At 36.9% G+C, this 22,942-nt stretch overlaps 1 protein-coding gene and 1 long non-coding RNA gene across 4 annotated transcripts in view; one reads left to right on the forward strand and one right to left on the reverse strand.

The window, feature by feature from the left end:
- Positions 1 to 22,942, reverse strand: part of tspan4a (tetraspanin 4a) — a 267,431-nt gene that overhangs the window by 65,594 nt on the left and 178,895 nt on the right. For 2 of the 3 annotated variants that reach the window (XM_024295289.2, XM_024295288.2), the window contains one exon: positions 12,016 to 12,090. The exons of the other annotated variant lie outside the window; for it this stretch is intronic. In XM_024295289.2, coding sequence (XP_024151057.1) covers positions 12,016 to 12,090 — 75 coding nt within the window. The remainder of the gene's footprint in view (positions 1 to 12,015; positions 12,091 to 22,942) is intronic. 3 annotated transcript variants of the gene reach the window in all.
- LOC118600124 lies at positions 5,362 to 6,825 on the forward strand. The gene is made up of 2 exons (XR_004949696.1): positions 5,362 to 5,716; positions 6,646 to 6,825. It is a non-coding gene; the product is annotated as an uncharacterized LOC118600124 (long non-coding RNA).

A 22,942-nucleotide genomic window follows, 5' to 3' on the forward strand; every position in this document is an offset into this window, starting at 1 on the left:
TACACACCATAACATATTTCTTTCATAAATTCACATTCCCTGTGATTCTTTGTTATGACTCACGTATGCAAGCAATATTACAGTCTTAAAAAGTACTTTTCTACTGCATTCCATAAGTAGGTATAAAGGAATGTATTTCTGCTTGTATTAAAGTGTAGTTAACCTGACTGGCTTATATAGAATAAGTAGTAATTTTAGTGATTTAAAAACTGAAATTTAGCTTAAGTTTACCAATTAAAGGAACTCAAACGTATTCAGATAAAATGCTTTTCTATTTATGCAAAAATCAACTCAATTTAGCCTGTTATTTTTGTCTTTCTGCATCAGCAATCACTGATATAAATAGCTAAAATAAATATCTAAAAAAAACTTTTATTATAGTGTGTTATTCTTCTTGTTCAACGCAGAAGCCGATAAATCCACTTTAAGGTAGAATTAAATAGCAATACATCAATTCTCAATGACCTCACCATAGACTCACTTCTTTAACTCTCTGTGACATTTCAAGCCACAATGGTCCCCATAAACTTAACCTCACAGGACGTTTTCATCATCCTTAGGAACCAACAAAGTGAAACAAACGGTGACCGTTTTATGTTTATGGAAGATCTACCCGCCGTGGTCCTCGGCCCTCGTTTCAGATCTAAAGAAAGTGTAATAAAGCAGGCGCCTGAGCGTGACCATCCATGAAGCATGGGATGGAGTTCATTAACATGCACCTACGGCTGCACTCACTTTAAGTTATGGCATCTGGAAAGAGGAATGGCATTTGCTTGTGTGCTGTAGGACTGCTTCTGGGATGTTACCATGGTGATGGAGGAGAGAAAAAACAGCAGGTACTGATAACACAGATAAAGTGGGCCTCTGGAAACCACATGGATAGATAAACTCACAGTAATCTACAAAAGAACGTCTTGTTTCTAAAGCAGTCCTCCGCTCGTATCTGATTTTGAGATGGTTGTGATGCAACAATAATATATTTATTTATTTATACCCTCCTGATGTCTTAAAGCAATATTGAAAATTTTAGATTTATAATTTGACCCTAAATCACACATTATTGTTCTACATTTAAACATAGTATCCTTAAAAAGTTTAGTTTCATCAATGTGTTCTATTAGTTTTTAGGGCTTAAAGCTTTGCTACAATAAAACAGCCCTAATAATTTAAGCAACTCCACAATATTTGCATTGAGAGTTCAGGGAAGGCGAGAACAGCCACAGTAATGATGCTAAAGTCCATTAACTACACAGTCCATTGAACAGACTGTTTATGCCAAGGTTTTGATTAAATCAAGTGAACTTGCTTTTCTGTACATGGCTTTTTAGTGTCATTGCTTGAAGAAAACATGTCCAATATTTTGTCCATTAACAAGACTTTACCCAGCATGGTGTTCAGCAGATTTTCTAAGGTTATGAAAAATTGTTTTGGGGAGAAAATCAAAAAAAAAAAAAAAAAAAAAAAAGAAATGCCCAGTTGCATTCCTAAAGACTGTCTTTATAAACCATGAGTATTATTATTTCTTTCCTTTTCTTTTACACTTGTTCTACTTCCTTAAAACTTTAGTCACATGTATTCATTGACTGTATATAAGAACTGTACTGAGTGAGTGTGATGTCACCCATAGCGAATAGCCTATTGTGGTATCCCCTACTTGTGGTTTGCCATATTTTTTTGATACGGACACCACCACCTTAGTACCAGATGTTGTCAGTAAGCGGTGATTGCTCCAAGTCAGTCTTATTCAACATTTATGTGGCAACCACTGTCACCAATCAGGAGTGAGCTTGTTGGAAGGCCGCTCCCCTGCCACTTAAAGCAGAATATGAGAGAATCTGTTATTTAAAGCGTTTCTAACGTGCGACGCGAGACTACATACTTTTATTGAAGCATCTGATTGGCCAGTTTATAACTTTACTAGCTTGCACCACAGATAAGATGTCTTTATTTCTCAATATTCAGGCTTTTTGGGAAAAGTACTTCCAATTTGGAATACAAGGAAGGAGGAGTCACTTAGTCGAGTTTTCATTTAGTCAATGCAATGCATCGTACAAGTCAGGTGTCAGCACTCTGACTCCCCCTCTGGTCACCGGTGGGAGCTGTCTCCAGAGTAATGAATGCACTTCAACTCCCAGCAACCCCAGCACACAGTTCCTGGAAGCCACTCAGCTGACTCTCATCTGCTAATCAACCACAGATACTTAAGCATTGCACAGAGGCTTACTCAGTGCGAAGTATTGTTTGTGCCACCCTGCCTGCATTACTGAGCAGTTCTGTACCTGACCCTGCTTTATATCTGATTGCCTGCTGCTGTCAGGTTAGCTTTTGGGGACCCAAAATATGACAAACCCAGAAGTTCAAGAAACCAGATTTATTAAGTCTTTGTCTTGGGGACCCCCTGGCGTAGAACAATGCAGCCAATACACGGACATGGGATGAGGAGAACAGGCTGTAGAGACGGAGTGGAGTCCTCTGAGAGCAAAGGGAAGGCGTGGCTCCAGACACAAATGGTAATGAGACGAGGGAAAGCCAGGAGGGCGAGGAAACTCAGGAGTTGGGGTTCAGTCCAAATAATAATCACCAGAGGTCTCTGGGAAAAGCTCCAAAAATCAAAGTTTAGGGGACTTACGAGGCTTGGGGTAAAATGATGTAGCAGAGAGACAGGAGGAGGCAGACAGAATCAGGCACCATGAGGACTAGAGCAGATGCAGGAACACAGGCTGGCTTGAGTAGGGCAGGCAGACAGGCAGGACAGGATTTGGCTGAGGCAGAGGCAGGAACACAGGTTGGCTTGAGTAGGGCAGGCAGGCAGAACAGGATTTTGCTGGCAATAAACAGAGTAGGTGAGTCTTCTGAGCGCTTGCAGTGCAACGATCCAGCAAGGGTGAAAGGCAGAGGCAGAGCTTCATAGGAGCAGGCACAGGTGGAGGGAATCAAATGATTAGCAGCAGGGCAGCTGCTGCTTTGACAGCTGCCTGCCCCAACCCTTGCCTGGACCCTGACAACTCTTGTCTCTTTTTTGATGCTTGACCTCTGCCTGTCCGAACCGGATTTAGCTTTGTGGACTTTTAGCTGTGCTTAGTTCCTGTCTGAACTAATAAACCTGCTGCATGTAGAACCAGCTGTCTGCCCATTTGGGACACTGCGGGAGTTGTAGACAGGAGCGGCCAAATCACACAGGAGAGTGTCTTGCTTTTTCTTTAAGGCTTATACTTCAAGGAACATTATAGAAATGGATTGTATGATTGTCATTCATATGTAAATGTATCATTAAGTACCCATATGGTTAATATAAGATGCATGCACTAACGTACGCCGAATAGTGCCCTTTCACCGCATTCTAGTCACTACTATGGTGCAAGTATTGGTCCCTTACTGACAATGCGCAAATGGTGGATGTGGAGATGATATCACTTGTATATCAACTGCAGTCAACCCTAGTTTGTGTGGGTATCCTTTAGACATCCTATAGGTGTCCTGTGCACACAAGCTACTCTCTGATTGTCTAGTTTCCCAATTACTAACAGTCAGGAATACACTTATCACATGAACAGCACTAACGGGCCCCTTGTGCAGTGAGCAGAATTTGGGGAGTTGAAAAATGAAAATTCCGTACGACGCACCTGTGTATCACCTTTTTCACCCTTACTTAACCGTACATGTTGTGTAAGTCTTGGCTACGACCTTTCACCCAAAACATACCTGTAGAAATAAACTCGCATTAATACTTTTGTACTATAGGCCCACCAAGCGTTCTGCGATCTTGATATTTTGTGAAGGCTATCTGTGCACCTGTATCCAACCGTAAGGGCGGTAGTGACTGAGGCTTAAACTTAACAGTTTATCTCTGAACAAAGGCAGAGACGTCTTTGGGTGTTGATTTTCTTTGTCAAAACAGCCGCTCAACCTAATATTTTTTCCTTCACGTTCCACCAGTCATTTACATGTGCCAACAGTGCGAAGTAGCTTAAATTAAAAGTGTCACTGTTACCTGCTTTCTGAACTAACGAGTCAAAAAAAGCAAAGGTTGACATGGCGTTTAATTGCGTCTTCTCTGGATTTGAGCATCTACCTATTATTATGGTAATTATTTTAACAAAAGCCTTTAAAACAGCCAAGCTGTAATCATGGGAGTCATGGCTCAGGAAACTATCAAACGAAGAGCTTTTGGCCAACTATACCTGTTCAGGATGGACCTTTTTGTATTTAATAGACTGTAACCACTAAGTAACTCGTTTGAGTTTAAAGCTTCAATTATCTCAGGCATAGCACGGTCTATTAGATAAAAATGAAGCCATGCAGATTTTTGAGATTTGCTTTTGTTCCACAACTGTTAACAACCAAATTACTCTTTCAAAAATTGTACAACTGTACATTTCTCAGTTTTTTTTCCCCCGGTAGAACGACCTTTATTCTGAACTGCAGAGTCTCCTGCTGTGAGCAACGTGACCGTTCATTCCTCATAATGAAGACTTTTTTTCTCTCAGCTCCAGCTCAGAATATTGGAACACCCAGACCATCTCTAACTTGATGGTGTGTCTGGGCTCTAATCATCTCCTGGGTAGAAGCAGAATTATTTAGAGCCTGAAAAATGGGACACACGAAACATCAAGGCACACAGATACTAAGAGAAAAGTTAGGTGTTGTTAAAAGATGACATTCATTAAGAGCTGAACTAAGCTGAGCTGATTGGATGAAGGCCCAGCAGAGATGGAAGTTCAGAACTAAGTGGGTTACACTTGGAAACCTTACTGTTATTTTAACAGATTTCAAGGGTGTTTTGCTGGTGTAAACTGCAACGTTCTTAGCAAGGCAGCTTTTTTGATGTACAGCACCTTCCACGCACAGAAGCAATTTAATGCGCCTGTTCTTCCATTTTTCTGGAGCTTGTAATATAATACACCCCCACCTGCTCCAGATAAAGCTGACCAACATGGCTGTCGGACTCCCACCCCATTAGCTGGATCATTGACTAACTGACAGACCTCAGTTTGTTAGGTTGGGGATAACCGTGTCATCAGTGGTCACCTGCAGCACCGGGGCTCAACAGGGAACTGTTCTCTCACCTCTTCTTTTCACTCTCTACACATCTGATTGTTGCTATAACTCTGATACATGTCATCCACAGAAATTCTCAGCTGACACAGTAGTGTATCAAAGAGGGTGAGGAGGGGGAGTACAGGAGTCTGATGAAGACCTTCACCTCAACATCTCCCAAACAGAAGAAATAGTCCTGGACTTGTGGAGGTTGCCTCTACATACAAATACCTGGGCCTGAAACTGGACAACAGGTTTACTGGTCGACTCAGATGCAGTGTCTGCATAAAAAAGGACAAAGCAGAATGTCCTTATTCAGGAGACTGTCCAGTTTCAACATCTGCCCGAAGCTCCTCCACATGTTCTATCAATCAGTTGTTTCCAACATCCATTCTTATTCCATCGTGTGTTAGAGAGGCAGTGCAAGGAAGAAGAGCTCAAGAAAATCTGATAATTAAAGTATTTCTATCTATCTATCTAGAATGCTGTTTTAGCATATGGTGTTCACTCACCTGATACTAGCACATGGTGCCAAATGTCAAAGTGGTGCAAATCTCATGAATCTTGCTCCAGAATTTATTTTTTTTATTTTTTTACCACAGCTCTATTAGGATATACTAAAGTCTGTAATGTAATTCCAGAAAGGTAAAACTATTATTACTATTTCTCCTTCATGATTGTTTTTTAGCCAGCTGGCACTTCCGTGTTTTAAAAAGAACGCTACCCCAAACGTCATTACCTAAAATCTGAGTCCCTGATTGGTCAAAATTCAGTTGGTTAAACTTTCAGTGCGTGATTAATTGCCACGTGCTTTGTACGTAGATTCCAGAAATGGTCATAGGAACTTGTGTAACTGGAGTAGGATATGTGGAAGCCTAAAACACGTGTGTTTATAGACTTTAAATTGGAAGTGGTTTCGCTGATTTCGTTGATGCTTAAACACAAAATCTTTAACTTTTCAACCGTGATCAACGTTGAAGGGAGCTGCTTCTCCTTCAGAATCCACTGGACTTGTGTTGATCGTGTTAATGACTAAAAAATGACAGAACATAAACACTAGAGCTCCATTGTTAAAGGGTTTAACGTTGACGTTAACAGCAAATCAAATTAAAAAGAAATCAGTAAAAAACTAAAATGAAAACCAACATTAATTACAAAAAAGCAAACCTTTTCAACATGAAAGACTATGCTTTCTATTACTTTCAGCCAGACAAACCATAATATTATGATTAGAAATAAAGGTGAAAATATTTAATGGATGTTCAACATAAAAGAAGCAATCACAAAACTGTGCAAGTGTCTTTCTTTGTTGTTTTGGATGTTTTATTCTTGATTGTAGTTTAAATTTTTTTTTTTTACAAAAGAGCAACACTATCTCATTTGGATGAACAAAATGAAAATGTGTTTGCTAAAATGTGTTGTACGATGTGTTTATTACTGATCTGGCAAGTTAACAAAATAAGAATATTTCAAGACATTGGACTTAATGTATGTTTATCGTGTGGAGTTATGTTTTAAAAGCAACTGCTACAGGTGAAATATGTAAAGTGGAATTATACTACTATATATACTATTAAAATACACACTTTGTAGACTTTTTTCAGATAGACGTGAACTTTTTTACTCTTTTCTCTTTTGTTTAAACCCTAAAAGTTCAAGTTGGGTTCAAGGAGACACTGCACAGAGAAAGTTGGTTGACAAGTTCAACAGCCAATCAAGACGCAGAACACGGTGTGCAGTAAAAAAAAAAAGTTGTATGGAAAATAAACATGCAAGACTGCAAAAAAAGGGACAGTGAAACAGCAAGGGAACACTGTGTACCTTTAAAAAAAATCTTCTTTGAATATTTTGAGTTTGTAAACTAGACCACCTTCGAGTCATCATTGTCAAAGTAATCTGACGGGTGTCAAATAGTCAAACTAATAATTGTATTGTGTGTTTACTAGAGTCATTGGGGTTTAATGTTTGGAGTTTTCTTTGCATGTTTTATCCTTTTTCATGGTTAATTCTTTGCATTTCATACATGCTCGTTAATTTCAACTAGTTTCTCTTCCTGTTTTGTTTCTTCTCTTAACACCTGAGATGAATCAACAATCACCTCCGCTGTTTCCTGTTCATAATTAGTCCCTCTCAGTGTCACATATAAATATTAGCTTACCATATGTTTAGGTTCCCATTTATTACGTGTAACTTTTCACATATTGCTTTTGGCTGATTGTTTTTTCAGATTTTCTTTTTTTAAGTGTTGAGAGTTTCCATTACGTCTGTTCACAGATCATTATAACAGGAAGTACCTGCTGGCTCAAAGAAGTCCAAATCCTATAGACTTCTATATAGAAATAAATAGCCATTACTCAGTCATTCCATTTGTGCAATTAACTATTCTTCATTTGGTACCTTTTTCTCAACTTGGTCTGGATAATACAAGTTTTTTTTTCTTTTGATATTTTTTCTTTATTGCAAATTGTTCAAGCTATAAACTGACTAATCAGATGCCTCGGAAAAGAATGTGGCTCCCGCCTCAAAAGTATTTGATTGGCATCTTTTAGTGGTAGTTAACGGTGAGAATGGTTGCCACAGAAATGATGACTCGGACCGACTCGACTGCTCACTGACGATGTCTGGTTCCAACATGTCTGGGGCTGCACTTCGACAAGATGGTGAATGAATTTGCTTAATTTATTTGAAGAAGGACGAAAGCCGTATTTTATGGGTGACATCACACACACTCAGTCCAGTTCTTTTACAGTCATCACAACCTCAAATTTCTGACTGAACTCAAGTATCCATCCATTCATCCATCTCCTTGGGTTGTTGAAGCCTATCCCAGACAATATTGGGCAAAGTTTTATTGCCACCAAAAATAAAATTAATTTTACAAGATTTAAAGTCATAAATTTACACATTTTTGTTCTAGTAAATTTACAACTTTTTTCTTGTAAATTTATGCGTTTTAAAGTTGTAAATTTACGACTTTATTCTTCATTTATGACTTTTTAAAACATTTAAATTTACTAGGAAAAAGTTGCCTCTGACTTTTAAAGTCAGAACTATACAACTATATTCTTCTAATTTAACAGTTCCAATTTTTTTCCTTGTAAATTTGCAACTTTAAAGTCGTGATTCCCCCCCCAAAATTGGGGGGATTATAAAATGTCGATAATAATCTGTCGCACACACTAGAGAGTTTATTTCGGGACCAGCTGAAAAAAAATATTCTTTTTTTTTTTTTTTGTAAAATGTCAATAAAAATGTCTAATACTAAAAATACTGATAATTTTTGTTAAGCTGTTTTGTTGTTTAAAAAAACACAACATACATAACTAAAGCTACAAGACTTCGATAAGTTAAGGTGTTTTTGTCAAACATTTTTCATGTATGGATTTTTTTTAAGTGTCTTCATGGAGCAACGTGTCTGGATTTTCTGTCTCAGTTGTAAAGAACTAAAGCTAAATCTGGAATACTAACCTTGATTTTAATTTTTTTTACAGATATAATAATTAACATTACGATAAATGAAATAAATGAATCAGAGTTTTAATAAACCATACTTTGCTTTTAGTTTTTTACTCTTCAGGGATAGCAAGAAGAATTACATCATAGAAATGAGGATCACATAGATCTAAATGGATTTATTTTAGAAAAGGTCCTTTTGTGACATTAAGAGCAGGGTCATGTACAAGGATTTTTAAAATGATAAAGCCGGTTGAATTTTTTACTAAAGATTTTGTATTTTTAAATGCTAGTTAGCTAGTATTAACAGTTCGTAACAACCTTGCATGACAAACATTTTACTTTTTAGGCTTAATCCTGCTTTTTCATTTCTTTTAAATCTACACAACTGAGTAAACACTGGATCATTTCACATATCTGTAGATTCATGTCGGTTTCTCAGATACTTTTTTTAATCCATAAAATGTAAGGAATCTTTTTTTGAAGTTTCCCTCCTACCACGAGGCCTTCCAGCATCATCTTTTTCTGTGGGTGGATGGAGGTCATGAGGATCCACAGCTGCACAGACAGCAGCTGAGCTTAATGGCTTCAAAAGGCTTTTGTAAAAGCTCCTATTGTTTCTTCCATTAATCACAGCATCGTTAAAACATACATAATCCATTTTAGTCACTTTTGTATCCATAGTTTTAATAAACAAACTGCAGAACTATAGAAGTTAAGTGCAAATGAAAATGCTAATATAAAACAAATCCCATTTCTCCACGTTCTGATTCAGAATAAGGTTAATAATGGAGAAAAATGGTTTCTACGTGGTTTGTTTCCCTAAATGAGGCTGAGAAATGTTTGCAAATGTGCTGTTAAATGCTCATTTCTGCAGATTTCAAGAATGTGTTGCAACAACAGCAGCTTATAAAGGAAACATGCGACCAACAAAAGAGCCGTCACTTATAAAAATCCCCTCAAGAGGGTAATTCATTACGGAGTGTGGCAAAACATGTTATGTGTCCCCAGTCAGCTGTGACTAAAATATGGAGCAAATACTAACACGGAAAAATAGGAACATAAAGGAGAAAAATTGTAAGGAGACCAAAACAGAGTGTACAATATCAGAACAGAAGCTTCAGTGTACTTTATAGATGATACTAATATTACATTTGACACCAAAATTATTTGTGTTGATGAATTATTTAATAGGTCAACCACCGAAAAATGATACTTGTAAAAGGCCCAATAACACCCATTTACCACGACGGGAGACACTGTGATTAATAAGACACTTTTTGTTCACTTTTCATTTTTGACCAAGAACAAACACATTTTCTGACATGGATTAAATTTAATAAACCATAGAAAGGTAAAAATGGACTGATGAAGGCAAAAATAATTAATAATATTTTGTTCTATGTTATAAAAATGAGCAACTTGATCAAAAATGGAAATTAAGTTATAAGTACATGATTTTACTTGGTGGCCATTTTATCTTGGTATGTGTAGTTACAAGAGACATATGTACTTTAGTGACAGTTGACATATTTTAATAGTCATTCACACCGCCCTCAGCAACCCATGTTCAAGCAGCCACTCCCAATGAAAGGTCTATGGCTATGTCAGAATTCCCACCCTAATCCTGATCTACTAAAAACATCACGCTCACTACTGCTGTGTTCTGATGATGAAAATGTGGATAGTATGTTATAAAATAACATTTAAACACTTTTTTTTTCCTCAAAAATTGTTCAACCGCAATGCATTGTGTTCTATATTTGCAAATTTAGCAAGTATCGATGTATCCTAGTTTTTCGCTAAGAGCTCTGGGAAATTTCTAGTGCACTCGAGATTGTAGATTCAAATAGCACTACAAAATGGAGAACACACTATATAGCGAGAAAGGAAGGAATTTGGACACGTTTGTATACATTAGTTGAAATGCCTTTCGTGGTTCTGTGCTCAAACTCTCACATTGACATGCATCATGACATCTTTTCTATGACTGTTTTCGGGCTATATAAGCAAAATGCACGGCTATTGAACCCTGTTAAAATTAAACTTGATGGAACCTTTACCAATCAGAGACTGGGGTATGGTAGTGATGCATGGATGGTGTCCCTTTTCATGAATCCCTTCTGTTAGTAGGAAAACAGACATTTTGATTTAAGGGGCAAATAGAAAACATACTTGGCTTTAAAATACCTTTAAGTCATTATGATGAAAAAAAAAAAAAAAAAAAATCTCGACTTTTTAACTGATTTGAATCGTATGGCGTGGTGCTGGCAGTGCAGGCTCCTCCTGACATCAGCTTGTGAGGACCTGCTCGTTTTTGTGGGTATGGGAGGAGCTGGTGCTCAGAGTGCAGGTTTTTAGAGGATTACTCAGAAATATGAGGACGGTTCAAAATACCACTTTGTTTTTTTTGTTTTTTTATAGTGTAGAAGGAACAGTATAATACACTTAAAAGCCAGGGATTGGCAACTCCAGACCTCGAGGGATGCAGTGTCTCCATGATTCCCAATCCTAACTCATGAATGATTACCTGGTTCAGGTGCGTCCAGCCAATTAGAGCAAGCAAGAGCAGGTTATGTTGGAAAACATGCAGGAATCCGGCCCCCAAAGTCTGGAGTTGCCTGTCCCTGGTATAGGTCCTTCAATGGTCCATTTTAAAAAAATGTTCATTTAAAACTCAACACTTTAAGGCGCAGCAAGTCAGTCTAAAGAGTCTGAGAGAACTCCATCAGTCAATCAAACTTTGTTTTTTTGTCTTTACATTAATTCTAGATTTTGTTTGTAACATGCTACATGTTAGCCACATTGGAAGAGTTAGGGACTTTAGTATATCCACAATACCAATGACTCTCAACCTTGTTTACAATACTTAAAATATCGTGACTATGCTAACTACAAAATTCCCAACACAGTCCGACCATGCTACACCTTAGCCACATTAGCGTATTCACAATAACACCCAACCCAACATTATGACAGAACCCCATTTAGCGTTTGAAATTGCTTCAATATCTGTAAACACAACCAGAATCAACATAAAAAATATGCTCACTGGATTACAAGGTGCACTACCTTTTAATTTTTTTAAATTAAGGCTATTAAGTGTGCCGTATAGTGCGGAAAATACAGAGTTTTTTCAAGAATTAAATTCAGCCCATTGTGAATCCTGCATTCATCATAGTGGTATTTTTGTAGTGTGTTTTTATGCAGTAGTAGTACCATAAATTGGGATTAATAAGTATTCATCCTGCAGAAATCACTTTAAAGAGTGGAGAGCCAAATGATGGTTAAAACATTTCTCAAGTCCTTTCATTAAAGGCTTTGTCTCAGCTGACAGACTCAGTGCTGCTCAGATGGTCTTCAACAAATCTTTGTAACTGAAACTCATCATTTAGCATGCCACATTCAATCTGCAACATTATCAATCACCATGACCTATGAAGGGCATAAACTGGAAAGGCTCTTCCACTGCAATTTGCCTCTCGTGTGCAGGTAGAGATCGAAACATAAATCAAGGCATCTTACCTCATCTTGGTAGATGAAGAAAAGCATGATGCACAGAATCTCCAGGAAGAAAATGAGCAAGAGGAGGATGAAAAACTGCGGGGAAAGAGGATAACAATTATTAGTACAGTGGGGAAACATTAGAAGAGGATAACCATTATCTGTCAGTGAGCTGTGAATTGTTTTGGCACTAAAAGAAGAAACTAAAGGCCACATTTCAGGTCAAAGATAGGAACATCCAGGAAGGAGAAGGCAACATAAGGAGAAGGCATATACATTTTTCTCTCCGTTTATTAAGGTGGCAACATTTTATTCTTCATCACTCTCCCCCTCATCCTCCGCACCATCTCCAACGCCGAAGGTGAGTAGCTTGATGGGTAATACATCTTCTTCCTGTGGGCCCATTTGAGTGCTTAAAACAGTTATGAGCTCATCCATCAGCTATCGTGCCAAGACGAGGCTCCAACTCTCACAAAGAGAGGAGACTGAACCAAAGAGGAGAAAAATATTTGGAGATAAAGCTCAAGTTTTTGTTAGTTTGATAAAATTAGCCACTAGATTTAAATATTAACACAGACAGAGAGATTTTAGCAAGTCTATGTACTTTACATAGACTTTTCTTTGGAAGTAGCCACTTGTGTGTATATTGCCAAGGGTGGTGTGAATGTAGCATTACGTCAGAGTTGGCAGAATTCTTTAAAAGCGACAAAGAAAATGAAGGAATCAATGCATTTACTGATTTAAGGAGTTGAGTTGACTTGTTAGCATGTTCTTTATGCTATTGTTATGTTAATAATTGTTCATATGTTGTGCTAATATACTAGATTCCTTCTTTGTTTCTTAAAACATCAATGTGTTACAGTGAACCGTGCATAAATTCTGTCTGTTATCGTTACCTATTCTGTTATTGAGCTATTCCGCAAGTTCAGGACATTTCTGCTTGTATTTCTGGTATTGATAGATTTGACAGTTTTTAAGATTTTACACAATTTATGCGATTTTCATCCCTGGTGAAAATGAATGGGACTTTCTTTAAATCCTTCAAGAATTTTGTGTACTTTTTAAACCTATGGAATATTGATATCAAAATGTTCGGCATGTTCAGGACATTGTGGCATGTATTTCTGGTATTAATAGATTTTACGGTTTTTAAGATTTTGCACATTTTATGCGATTATCAGACCAGTGAAAAATGAATGGGAAATTCTTTGAATGCTTCAAAAACTTTGTGCACTTTTAAAACCTCTGCAGTATTGGCATAAAAATGTTCAGGATGTTCAGGACATTACTGCTTGTATTTTTGGTATTGATATATTTTACAGTTTTTCAGATTTTACACAATTTATTCAATTTTCTGCCCCGTTGAAAATGAATGGGAAATTATTCTAATACTTCAAAAACGTTGTGTACTTTTGAAACGTATGCAAGTTTGGTATCAAAACGTTCAGCACGTTCAGGACATTTGTGCTAGTACTTTTGGAATTCATACCTTTAATGCCTTTTAAAACTTGTTGAAGAATTTCTTGAAAAAATGTGAAAAATCCCAAATTCTTTGTGCACTTTCTGCAAATAATGGAAGTTTGGTATTGAAATCTTCAACATGTTCAGGACACTATTCAGCAATTACACTAGATTTCTTCAGCATATTCAGCGCCCAAATTCAGCATAAAGCATTCACACTATAGCATTATCACATCTAATGCAACTTTTCTTTTATGATTTGAAATATCCATTCTTGTTTCTGTATTTTGTAATTTGCTCCAGTGAGATTCATATTATATGTATATATTTTGGCAATTGGCAAAAAGTTTGCCATAAAATGTTGCTACAGTCCAATATTCCTGATATTGCAAAATCCAGACTACTTTGCTTTCAATAAAAACCTTATTCTTGATCTATGATCAAACCAGTACAGCTGCATACAACACAACATTTCTTCTATACAGGCTGCAGCAAGTCCTCCTGCTATTTTTATTTCACAACAGCCTGTAATGGTCGCACTGTCAGATTTCAAGTCTGCAATTTCCTGTAGGCTCTCATTGCTAAAAAGCACTCTTCAGTAATGCGTGCACTTTGACACACATGTAGGCTCACTCGTCGTGTATTTAGGCTTTCACATGTAAAAAGCTTTAAGCTCTTCCCTTCTCACAGTGTAGAAGAGCCTAGCATGACAGTACATCTATAACATCTTAGCTAACATCTATAAAAGATGCTACTACAAGCCTGCATTAACTGCTCAAATAAAAAGCAAAATAAATCATTTTTGACTATAACATTTTTTTAAAGACTTAAAACATTTTTATTGTAGACTGTGAAAGGAATCAACATTTTTGCATAGCTATATATCTATATATCTGTTGATGATCACCTGGATCAGGTGTGTTCAAACGTAAGAGAGCTTTTGGTTGAAAAGCATTTAAGACACCGGATCTCAAGGCCTGGATTCTGACATTCATGGCTTAGGCTGTAAGCTAGCGAGAGAATGTGTAAACTGATGGATGATGGGAAGAGACTGTTGTGCACTAGCAGTCCTACAGACAACTCAAAGGTGAATTTCTAACGAACTTCTGCCACTCTGCAGGAACTATGTCCTAGAAAACAACACAGGTTCTTTGATTTAGGCTAAACGGCATAATCATAATTAAAAGACCACTGGGAACACTGAAAATAGATGACAAGAGGATCGGAGAGGGACTTCAAGTGTTACCTCAAGTTATTAGAGTGCAGTACATAATCAGATGAACCAACAAAAACAATCGCTGTATCCTAATAACTTCAAACAAAAACTAGCACTTAACCAGAATTCCAGGAAGTCCTCTCAGTTTAACACAAGCTCATTTCCTTCCCTGTGAATGGCTCCAGTGAGTACCATTTCTTTCCAGCCCTGTCATACTCCTGTACTACCACCTAATCACAGAGGCAAAACAAGTGCTGTGTGAATATACCAGCAGGAATGGCACAACAAGCTGTTCATCACAACCGAGGAGCTGTCAAAGGAACCGACTCCAGGTCCCAGCCTTCACACAGTAAGTGTGAGGTAATTAAAGGGGCAGCAGCGCTTTACAAGCATGATTAAGCCCACCAGTACAGGGTTATTGTTGCATTAAAACAACTGCATAAATAACGGAATGAAAAGAAAGTAAGATGTAACATTGTATGTTTTAGAAAAAGATAATTTTAGTTAGACTCATTTCTCAATGGGTTACTGTAAAATCCATAGAAATGTAGAATAAAAAGCTACGTTCATATCACCCATCAAGCTGCCACTTTAAACTCAAAGTCTATGTTTCGGCTGTGCAGCTATTCAAGTTTCTACAACCATTTTCGGACTCTACATACAAAATGTGAAGCTATTGAGCATGCATTGATGGTTAAACCAGGTCAAACTTTGACCAATCAGGGATTCTGAATCAGTAGTGACACATGGGTGGCTTCCTTTCTCAATAAGAGAAGTGCCAACTCTTTAAAATTAATTGTAAAGATGCAATTAATAATTGCGATTTGTGTCTGGCCAGAATTATATGACACCAAGTTTTTCAAATATAAGAATAAATCTGTGAAAGCAAAAGCCCGTAGCAAGACTCATGAGATACCACTTTGACATTTCTCTTCTTCTTACAACTGTAGGTGATGGACAAAGAATAAACAATAGAAGAAGAAGCCCCTTCCTACACATCCAATGTCAACACCATAGGCTAGTAGCATCTTCAAGAATCTGCATTCTTGACCGCGTGTCACATGCCCGATGTGTCAGTAGCCGTATGTCTAAAGATGATAATACTATTCTTGCAATCACAATTAAAATTCCCGTTCCAACCATAATTTTTCTATCGTAAAATTATACCCAGTGATCTTTTAATTATTATTGTGCAGTGTTTAGACAAAATCAAAAACCCTTTGTCGTTTTTTAGGACATATTTTACGCCCAGCGGCAGTAGCTCAGTAGAAAAACAATTCTGGGTTGTGGGTGGGACTGTTGGTGCAGAGCAACCCGCCCCCCCTCTCTGTAAACATTGTTCTGCTTCTCCTGGAGGAAGTTTCAGTTTTTGCCACTAGGTGGAGCTCGTGCTATTCCAGTACACTATTTTCAAGTGAAGAATGAGCAAAAAAAAAAAGTGTTATAGACTGCAAATGGTTACTTCAAAAATGTCTCCTTAAAAGAGTTTGAAAAATTCATAACTGTTAGTATATAAAGATGGTAATTTAGTCAGCAATGTATGTTGAGCGTTAGCATTAGCCGTCCTATGGGAAAATCAATTAAACATTAGCATCAAGCTACTTTAGCTTTATGTGCTAAATCAATATATATTTTTATAAATCGATTATTGATCTATTAAGCTTAGATCGATCCTAATCAATTATTAGATTTGAATAACCCAGCTCTTTTAGGCACGCCCATTTCAGTAGCTGCGTCATAAGTCTGAGCATTTTCAAGCACCTGGTTTTCTGATTTAACACAATTTGACTTAAGAAATACACAGTTTTAATCGTAAATTCTTTTATATAGGTCCTCTGTTGTGAAAAAAATGCTGCAAGAACATTTTCAAAACACAAAAAAAGACAATTTTCATTGGAGTGGGTCTGATAACTTTTTTTGAAAAACGTTGCATCATTAACTAACAGACCAAAGTTTATTAAGACGAATTGAGACCAAACGAGTCGTACATTAGGCTACAAATCAGGTCACTTTCAGTACGTGACCTCCCAAGTTATCTTTTTAAGTGTCTTTGAAAGTTCTTATTTGTTCTTGTTCTTTACAAAGCAGCTATTAAGTAAAATCAGTTTAAGACTCGCACTTATTAGATATTAGTGATGTCAACACTCAGGGCTTCTCTGTCAGCTCCCCGAAGATCTTCTAAGCAAATTAAAACTGGTTTTGCATGAGGACTGATTTTTTATTTTTCAAAGATAGAAGTAGCATAAGCAATTTCTGCATTCCAGCCGGTTCTTTGACAGACGATGTAAAGGCAGCTACTTCACAGGTCTGGCATCCAGCAGGGCTGTCAGAGGCCCCGGAGGTCCTTTTGGCAGCACCTGCATGAGTGAATTCCTCTGTGCAGAAAGGAAGAAGGTCTCAGTGGCAAACGGGAACAGGTGAAAGCCTGACTCGCTAACAAAGCAATAAGTCAAGCAAAGCCGTGTGCTTGACTAACTTGTGATCTTTACCCTTTGATGTGCAATGTCAGACATGTAATTTTTTTCTATGAATGTGATTTTTTTTAAAACTCATACAATTAAATAATAAAATCAAATATAAAGGTGACAGGCTGATTGACAGGAGCTTCCAGGGACTTTTTTTTGACTGAATCTTTGAAACAGAAGACAGACGTAATTAAAATGAGTTGAACTGAGGGGTGAACTCGCCGCTCATGCGTCTGCAGCTGGGAGTACAGCTGTGGGATTGTGAGCCTGCTTCACCTATCTGTGCTGTGACAGCTTTGGGATGGGGGAGTGCCGAGGCACCACCCACAGAATTTACACAGGGGACAAACAAATGCATAAATAAACACTCCCGTATATGGAAATATTGAAATATGGAACTTACAGATGCAACAATAAATACATACTGTTTGAATATATACATGTAGAGAAGCAAGTCAATAAATAAATAATGCATAATTTCATCAGTGTAAAATAAAACTGTCAGACATTATTACCTAACTCTATATTCCAACCTCTATGGGATTTTGCATCGGTTTAGTATGATGGCCCCACCAAAAGATCAGTCAATGCGACAATTAAAAAGAAGGACAAAAAATTAAAAAGCAATATTACATTTTAGAAATAAAAACAAAATTCCAACAAATGAAACAAAAATGAAATATATTTTTTCAGAAAACAAAAACAATTTTCAGAAATCAAAATGACATTAAAAAAAAGAAAAAATGAAACCTAATCAGAAACGGTTAATGGGACATTGCTGATTGGATAATGATGTTTGCTCATTTTTTAATGTTATTTGGCACAGCAATGTGTTCTGACAGACAACATTTCTTTAAAGTCCTCCTATGACAATTTTTTATTTAAAAAAACCTTCCCATTAGTGTTTTAATTATGATTGAGTTTTTAACCAAAATCATTTTAATTAATTTTTTACATTTTAGTTTGTGGAAATTTGTCATAATCTTAAGATAAAATGTGTTTTTAAATGTCTTCTGCTTTTTTATTTGTCGTTGGGATCTTTAATACTTTTTGCGTTAAGTGATTTGTTGATGTAATTTGCACTTCAGGGCCACCGTAGTTATGTGCTTATTTTAAAACTAGATATAACTTCTTTTTTTTTTTAAGCAAACAAAAGAAATAACATTAAAACAAAGCAAAAACTTGTGGGTTTAATTTAACCCAAACATGATATGATGATGTTGGAATTAAATAGATAGCAACAAAATGTAAAAAAAAATCCTGCATAATAAAGAGAACCAAACACATGTAATCTCCACTCAGTGGCAAACTCTGTCACTCTCCATCCAGTACGGCCTCATGCTGAGGCGTTTTGGCAGGCTGTTATCTGTGCTTAAGCCGATGTGGCTGGACAGAGTGCAACACCATCTGAAATCAATTTTACAAGACTCCCGCTTCCTCATTCCATCTGGCACTGTAACAAATGTCCAGGAACTTTATCTTCCTGGCTGAAATGAGTGCCACACAAGGTTGTGTGTTAAAAGAGACATGTAGCTCAGATGACAGTCTGTCTGTTCCACTGCACACTAGACAGCCCAGAGAAGGAGGTATAGCTGGGAAAGAGAAACTGTAGACTGGTATTCTGGAAATGCTGAAGACTAAGAACCCTTTAGAAAGGTTTGTTTTTTAAAAACGTAAAACTACCATGAATCGTCAATAAAGTGTATATTTTCAAACTTATGTCATATATTACACACACCAAACTATAAGGTGCATTAAGCGAGAAAAAAAGAGTCAAAGAAAAGTCTGTCAGTCAAACTTTATTATTTACTATCACAGTAAGTCTGGAACTTATTTGTAGCATGCTACACATGAGCTACAGAAGAAGCGCTAGCCACATTAGCATACTCAATACCTGTGACTCCGAACGTTGTTAGCAACACATAAAAAAACTACTGATGATGTTAAAACAAATTTTACAGTGACTATGCTAACTCCCTACTTTGTTAAAAAAAACAGTCCAGTGTAAAAAAAAAAAAAAAAGAAAAAAAAACAGTCCAACACCGCTACATGCTAACTACGTAAGCATATTTACAACACGTGTAACTCCCAACATGGTTTGAAACACATAAAAACAGACTGATACCGCTAAAACAGACATTCCTGTGGCTATCCTAACACCCAACCTTGTTAACAATACGAAAAATAACACAGTGCAACATCGAAACACATTAGCTGAAACAAATGTTACAATGACTATGCCAGCATAAAAAAACAAAAAACAGTCCAACACCGCTACATGCTAGCCACAGTAGCATATTTACAACACGTGCAAGTCCCAACATTGTTTGCAACACATAAAAAACAGACTGATGTCCCCAAAACAGACATTCCTGTAGCTATGCTAACTCCCAACCTTGTTAGTAACACATAAAAAACACAGTCCAACACCGCTAAATGTTAGCCGCATTAGCATATATATAATACGTGTAATTCCCAACATTGTTTGCGACACATAAAAAAACAGACTGATTGACCTACCACTAAAACAAGAAATTCCTGTGACTGTAATAACTCCCAAGCTTGTTAGTAACACGTAAAAAAAACACAGTCCTACACCGCTACACGTTAGCTGCATCAGCGTATTTACAATACGTGTAACTCCCAACATTTGCAACACGTAAAAAACAGCCTGATACAGCAAATACAGAATTCCTCTGACTATGCTGACTCCCAACCATGTTAACAACACAGACTGACATTTTAACACAGCATTATTTACCTCTCAAAATCACTTGGACATCAGTAACACAACCAGAATAATCCATACATGAGGCGCTCCAAATATAAATTGCACTGTCATTTGTTTTCCTTTTTTGGGGGGAAAAAGTTCAAGTTTTTAAGGGGGACTTCTAGAGTGGAAACAGAGAGCTAAAGCTAGGGAATGTCTTTATATGTAATTAAAATAAGGTATAAAAATGTGGAACATTTCGCTGATGCAATATCTACTTCTCAGTATGTGGGCTTTTGTCACACTAAAGATGAAAGTAGAAACGAGACTATGCGGGACGGGAAACGAAATGCTCTTTGAAAAATATATAAGAATTTCAGTAACAATATCAGCTGCTAATTGATAGAATATGAGTGTGTGCTAAATGATACTTAAATCTAGCTTGTTAAAGTCTTTGTCCATAATATAAACTGTAAAAAGAAGGCTGTAAATTGTCAGCATTTGGGATAAACGTATGAATATCCTATGTGCATTTCAGTGGCCGTCTAGTCTAGAGTTTGACAACGCTTTGTGACTAAAAAGGCGACAACAGCCCTGGCGTCCCATTGTAGTACCAACAGTTTCACCACATACTTTAGCCAAAGAGTCTTCTGAATGCAACAACACAGGATTTTGCAGCAGAGAAACAATGATGCTGGTTCCAGTACCCTATCATGGTGCTATGGTCTCCAGGAAAGGGCTTGGCTTTTATCAGCAGCATCTGGCTCAGCCGCCGGCCAGTATGAGTTTAGGAGGAATTTGTTTTCACATATAGTTAAAAATATAGAATAAGCCCAAAATCTTTGGAAATTTTTCAGTTTTGTGAAAAATAGTTGCTGGGGGGTCTGAAAGTTGTTAAAAACACAAATGAAGTCTCCAAGTTGGCCCTCATTTTACTAAAGCCTGAGCTTCTACTGGTTGGCAATCCGGCTGTTACCAACCTGTTGCCATGAAGCTATTGCCCAATTTTGGAACAGCCTCATCCCTGTCACATGACTGCCACCGTGCGACCTCAAAATGTGTCTGGGCGGCCAATGACCGATGTCAACTTTTAAAGAAAATCGCATGGTTGCTGTAAAATTTCAACTTTTTCTTAATACCTCCATGGCCATTGCGAGGCGTGTAAAAATGTAAATGCCACCATGCGACCACCTACTGGATTTACTGAAAAACTCACACTTAGATTGCTGCTCTTTGCTATTTTTGGGATATGTGACCATAGTCTTTATCTTGTTCTGTAGAGTTTTAAAAATGTCCTATATTTGTCTAAAGGGGAATAATACTTCTTAAAAACAGCTTTTAAATCCCATTAATGGGAAATGAGAAACTTTAGTCGATGGAATAAAAACCAGAATAAAAGGAGCATTGTTATGTTTGGGACGCAATAATCAGCAGGAGACAGAAAACAAACAGAGCTCCCCTCTGAGGCTCTCAACACTCCTAATTATGCTGCTCCAAATAAGAAACTTAAACCACAGACAAGAGCAGACACTATTGTATCATCTTATAAGAAGACTGTCTTTTTTAATGGCCAACACTGCAACAAATTTTGGAACTTGACTTTGGTTAATAATGCATTTAACGGCTATTCTTAAAGGCTACAGAAATGAAAGAAACTGGTAAAAATACTTTAAGGGAGAAATGGTAACAGCAGAATCCACACGTCAGTGAGCAGATTTACTAAAGCACTACAAAATCTTGATGTCCTTAGAAAACTTCTCTGATTGATTATTATTACCACATTTATAAAACACACTTAAAAACTTTAACTTTAAAAAAACGAAAGATCTATCCTCCTCATAATCCAGAGCACCTGATGATGGATTAATTTTGGTCGTGAGAACATTTTGAGAGGTGCATGGTGCTCTTTCAAAATGTTCTAAACAAGTTTGAGTGTTGTTGTTAATAAACTAACCCAACAAATGTGTAGCATATATATATATATATATATATTTGGTGTTTCTAACAAGATTTAGTGTTATAGTAGTCGGAGTAATTTTTGTTTTAGCTATATTTTAAATAATTTTTCATTAGCTTCCATGTTATCAATCAAGAGAAAAATGCAACAAAATAACTTGATTTTGGTTCGAATGGGTCTTTACTGGAGTAGTCAATTCCAAAATTGGTAAAACGGTGTCGAGATATCTTTTTTTTTTGTGGGTCGATGTAAACAATTTGATCCATTAAATAACGTTATATTTTTTTGTGTGAAGACACACCACAGATGGACCAGTGGGAATCAGCCTTTATAGTTTGGTGTGCCTTTAAAAATGGCAAACGTTTGAAGATATTCATTGACGGTATTTAACCCAGTGCACACTAGAGTATAGAAAATATAGTATTATTTTTAAAATATTTATTTTAAAAAGAACTGTTAAAAACCTGGTGAAAAGTTTTCTATATTTTTCCTTTTTTATAAATGGTTCACAATCACAATGTTTCAATAAACTCAGTGCTAACATGTCCTCAGGTTATCATTTTGAGTGAGTGAGCTTGTAAAGCTGAAACAAAATCTGTGCTGACAACAGTGAAGCCAGATACTTCTCCTTCTTGGATTTTGATTTCAGTCCCAAAAGGTCCGTGTTTGTTTTTTAAGGCTTTCTTACACAGCAGGTTTGAATCCCCTTTGTTTCCAGATAAGGAGCCAATTATAACAGCAAACACGGGGGGTTTGTATGGATAGAAAAGAGCACGAGGATTTGCTCTCCCCGGAAAGTCTTTTTTCAAAAGCAGCCACAGAGGTGGTAAAATGAAGATAATATTCATAAACAGGTTTGCAAATTCTAGAGGTTGGAGTGCAGATTATGGTTACAGTGGATGCAGAGATGGCAGAGTTTAGCAAAAAATGAAACATCTAGATGTATTTTGAGAAAATATATTCAACAGTTCACAGAGAGTAGCTCAGTTGTTTGCTTTATTAATTCTTGCTAAAAAAAATAAAAAATAAAAAAAAGTGAACTTCTGTCAACTTGATTTTTAAAGTTTAGGGAGAATATTATTTTCTGGCATCCTGATACTTTGATATCCTTTCAAGTGCACAGAAGAGACAGGAAATGC

The sequence above is a fragment of the Oryzias melastigma genome, linkage group LG3 (genome assembly GCF_002922805.2).
Source record: "Oryzias melastigma strain HK-1 linkage group LG3, ASM292280v2, whole genome shotgun sequence".
Lineage (NCBI taxonomy): Eukaryota > Metazoa > Chordata > Actinopteri > Beloniformes > Adrianichthyidae > Oryzias > Oryzias melastigma.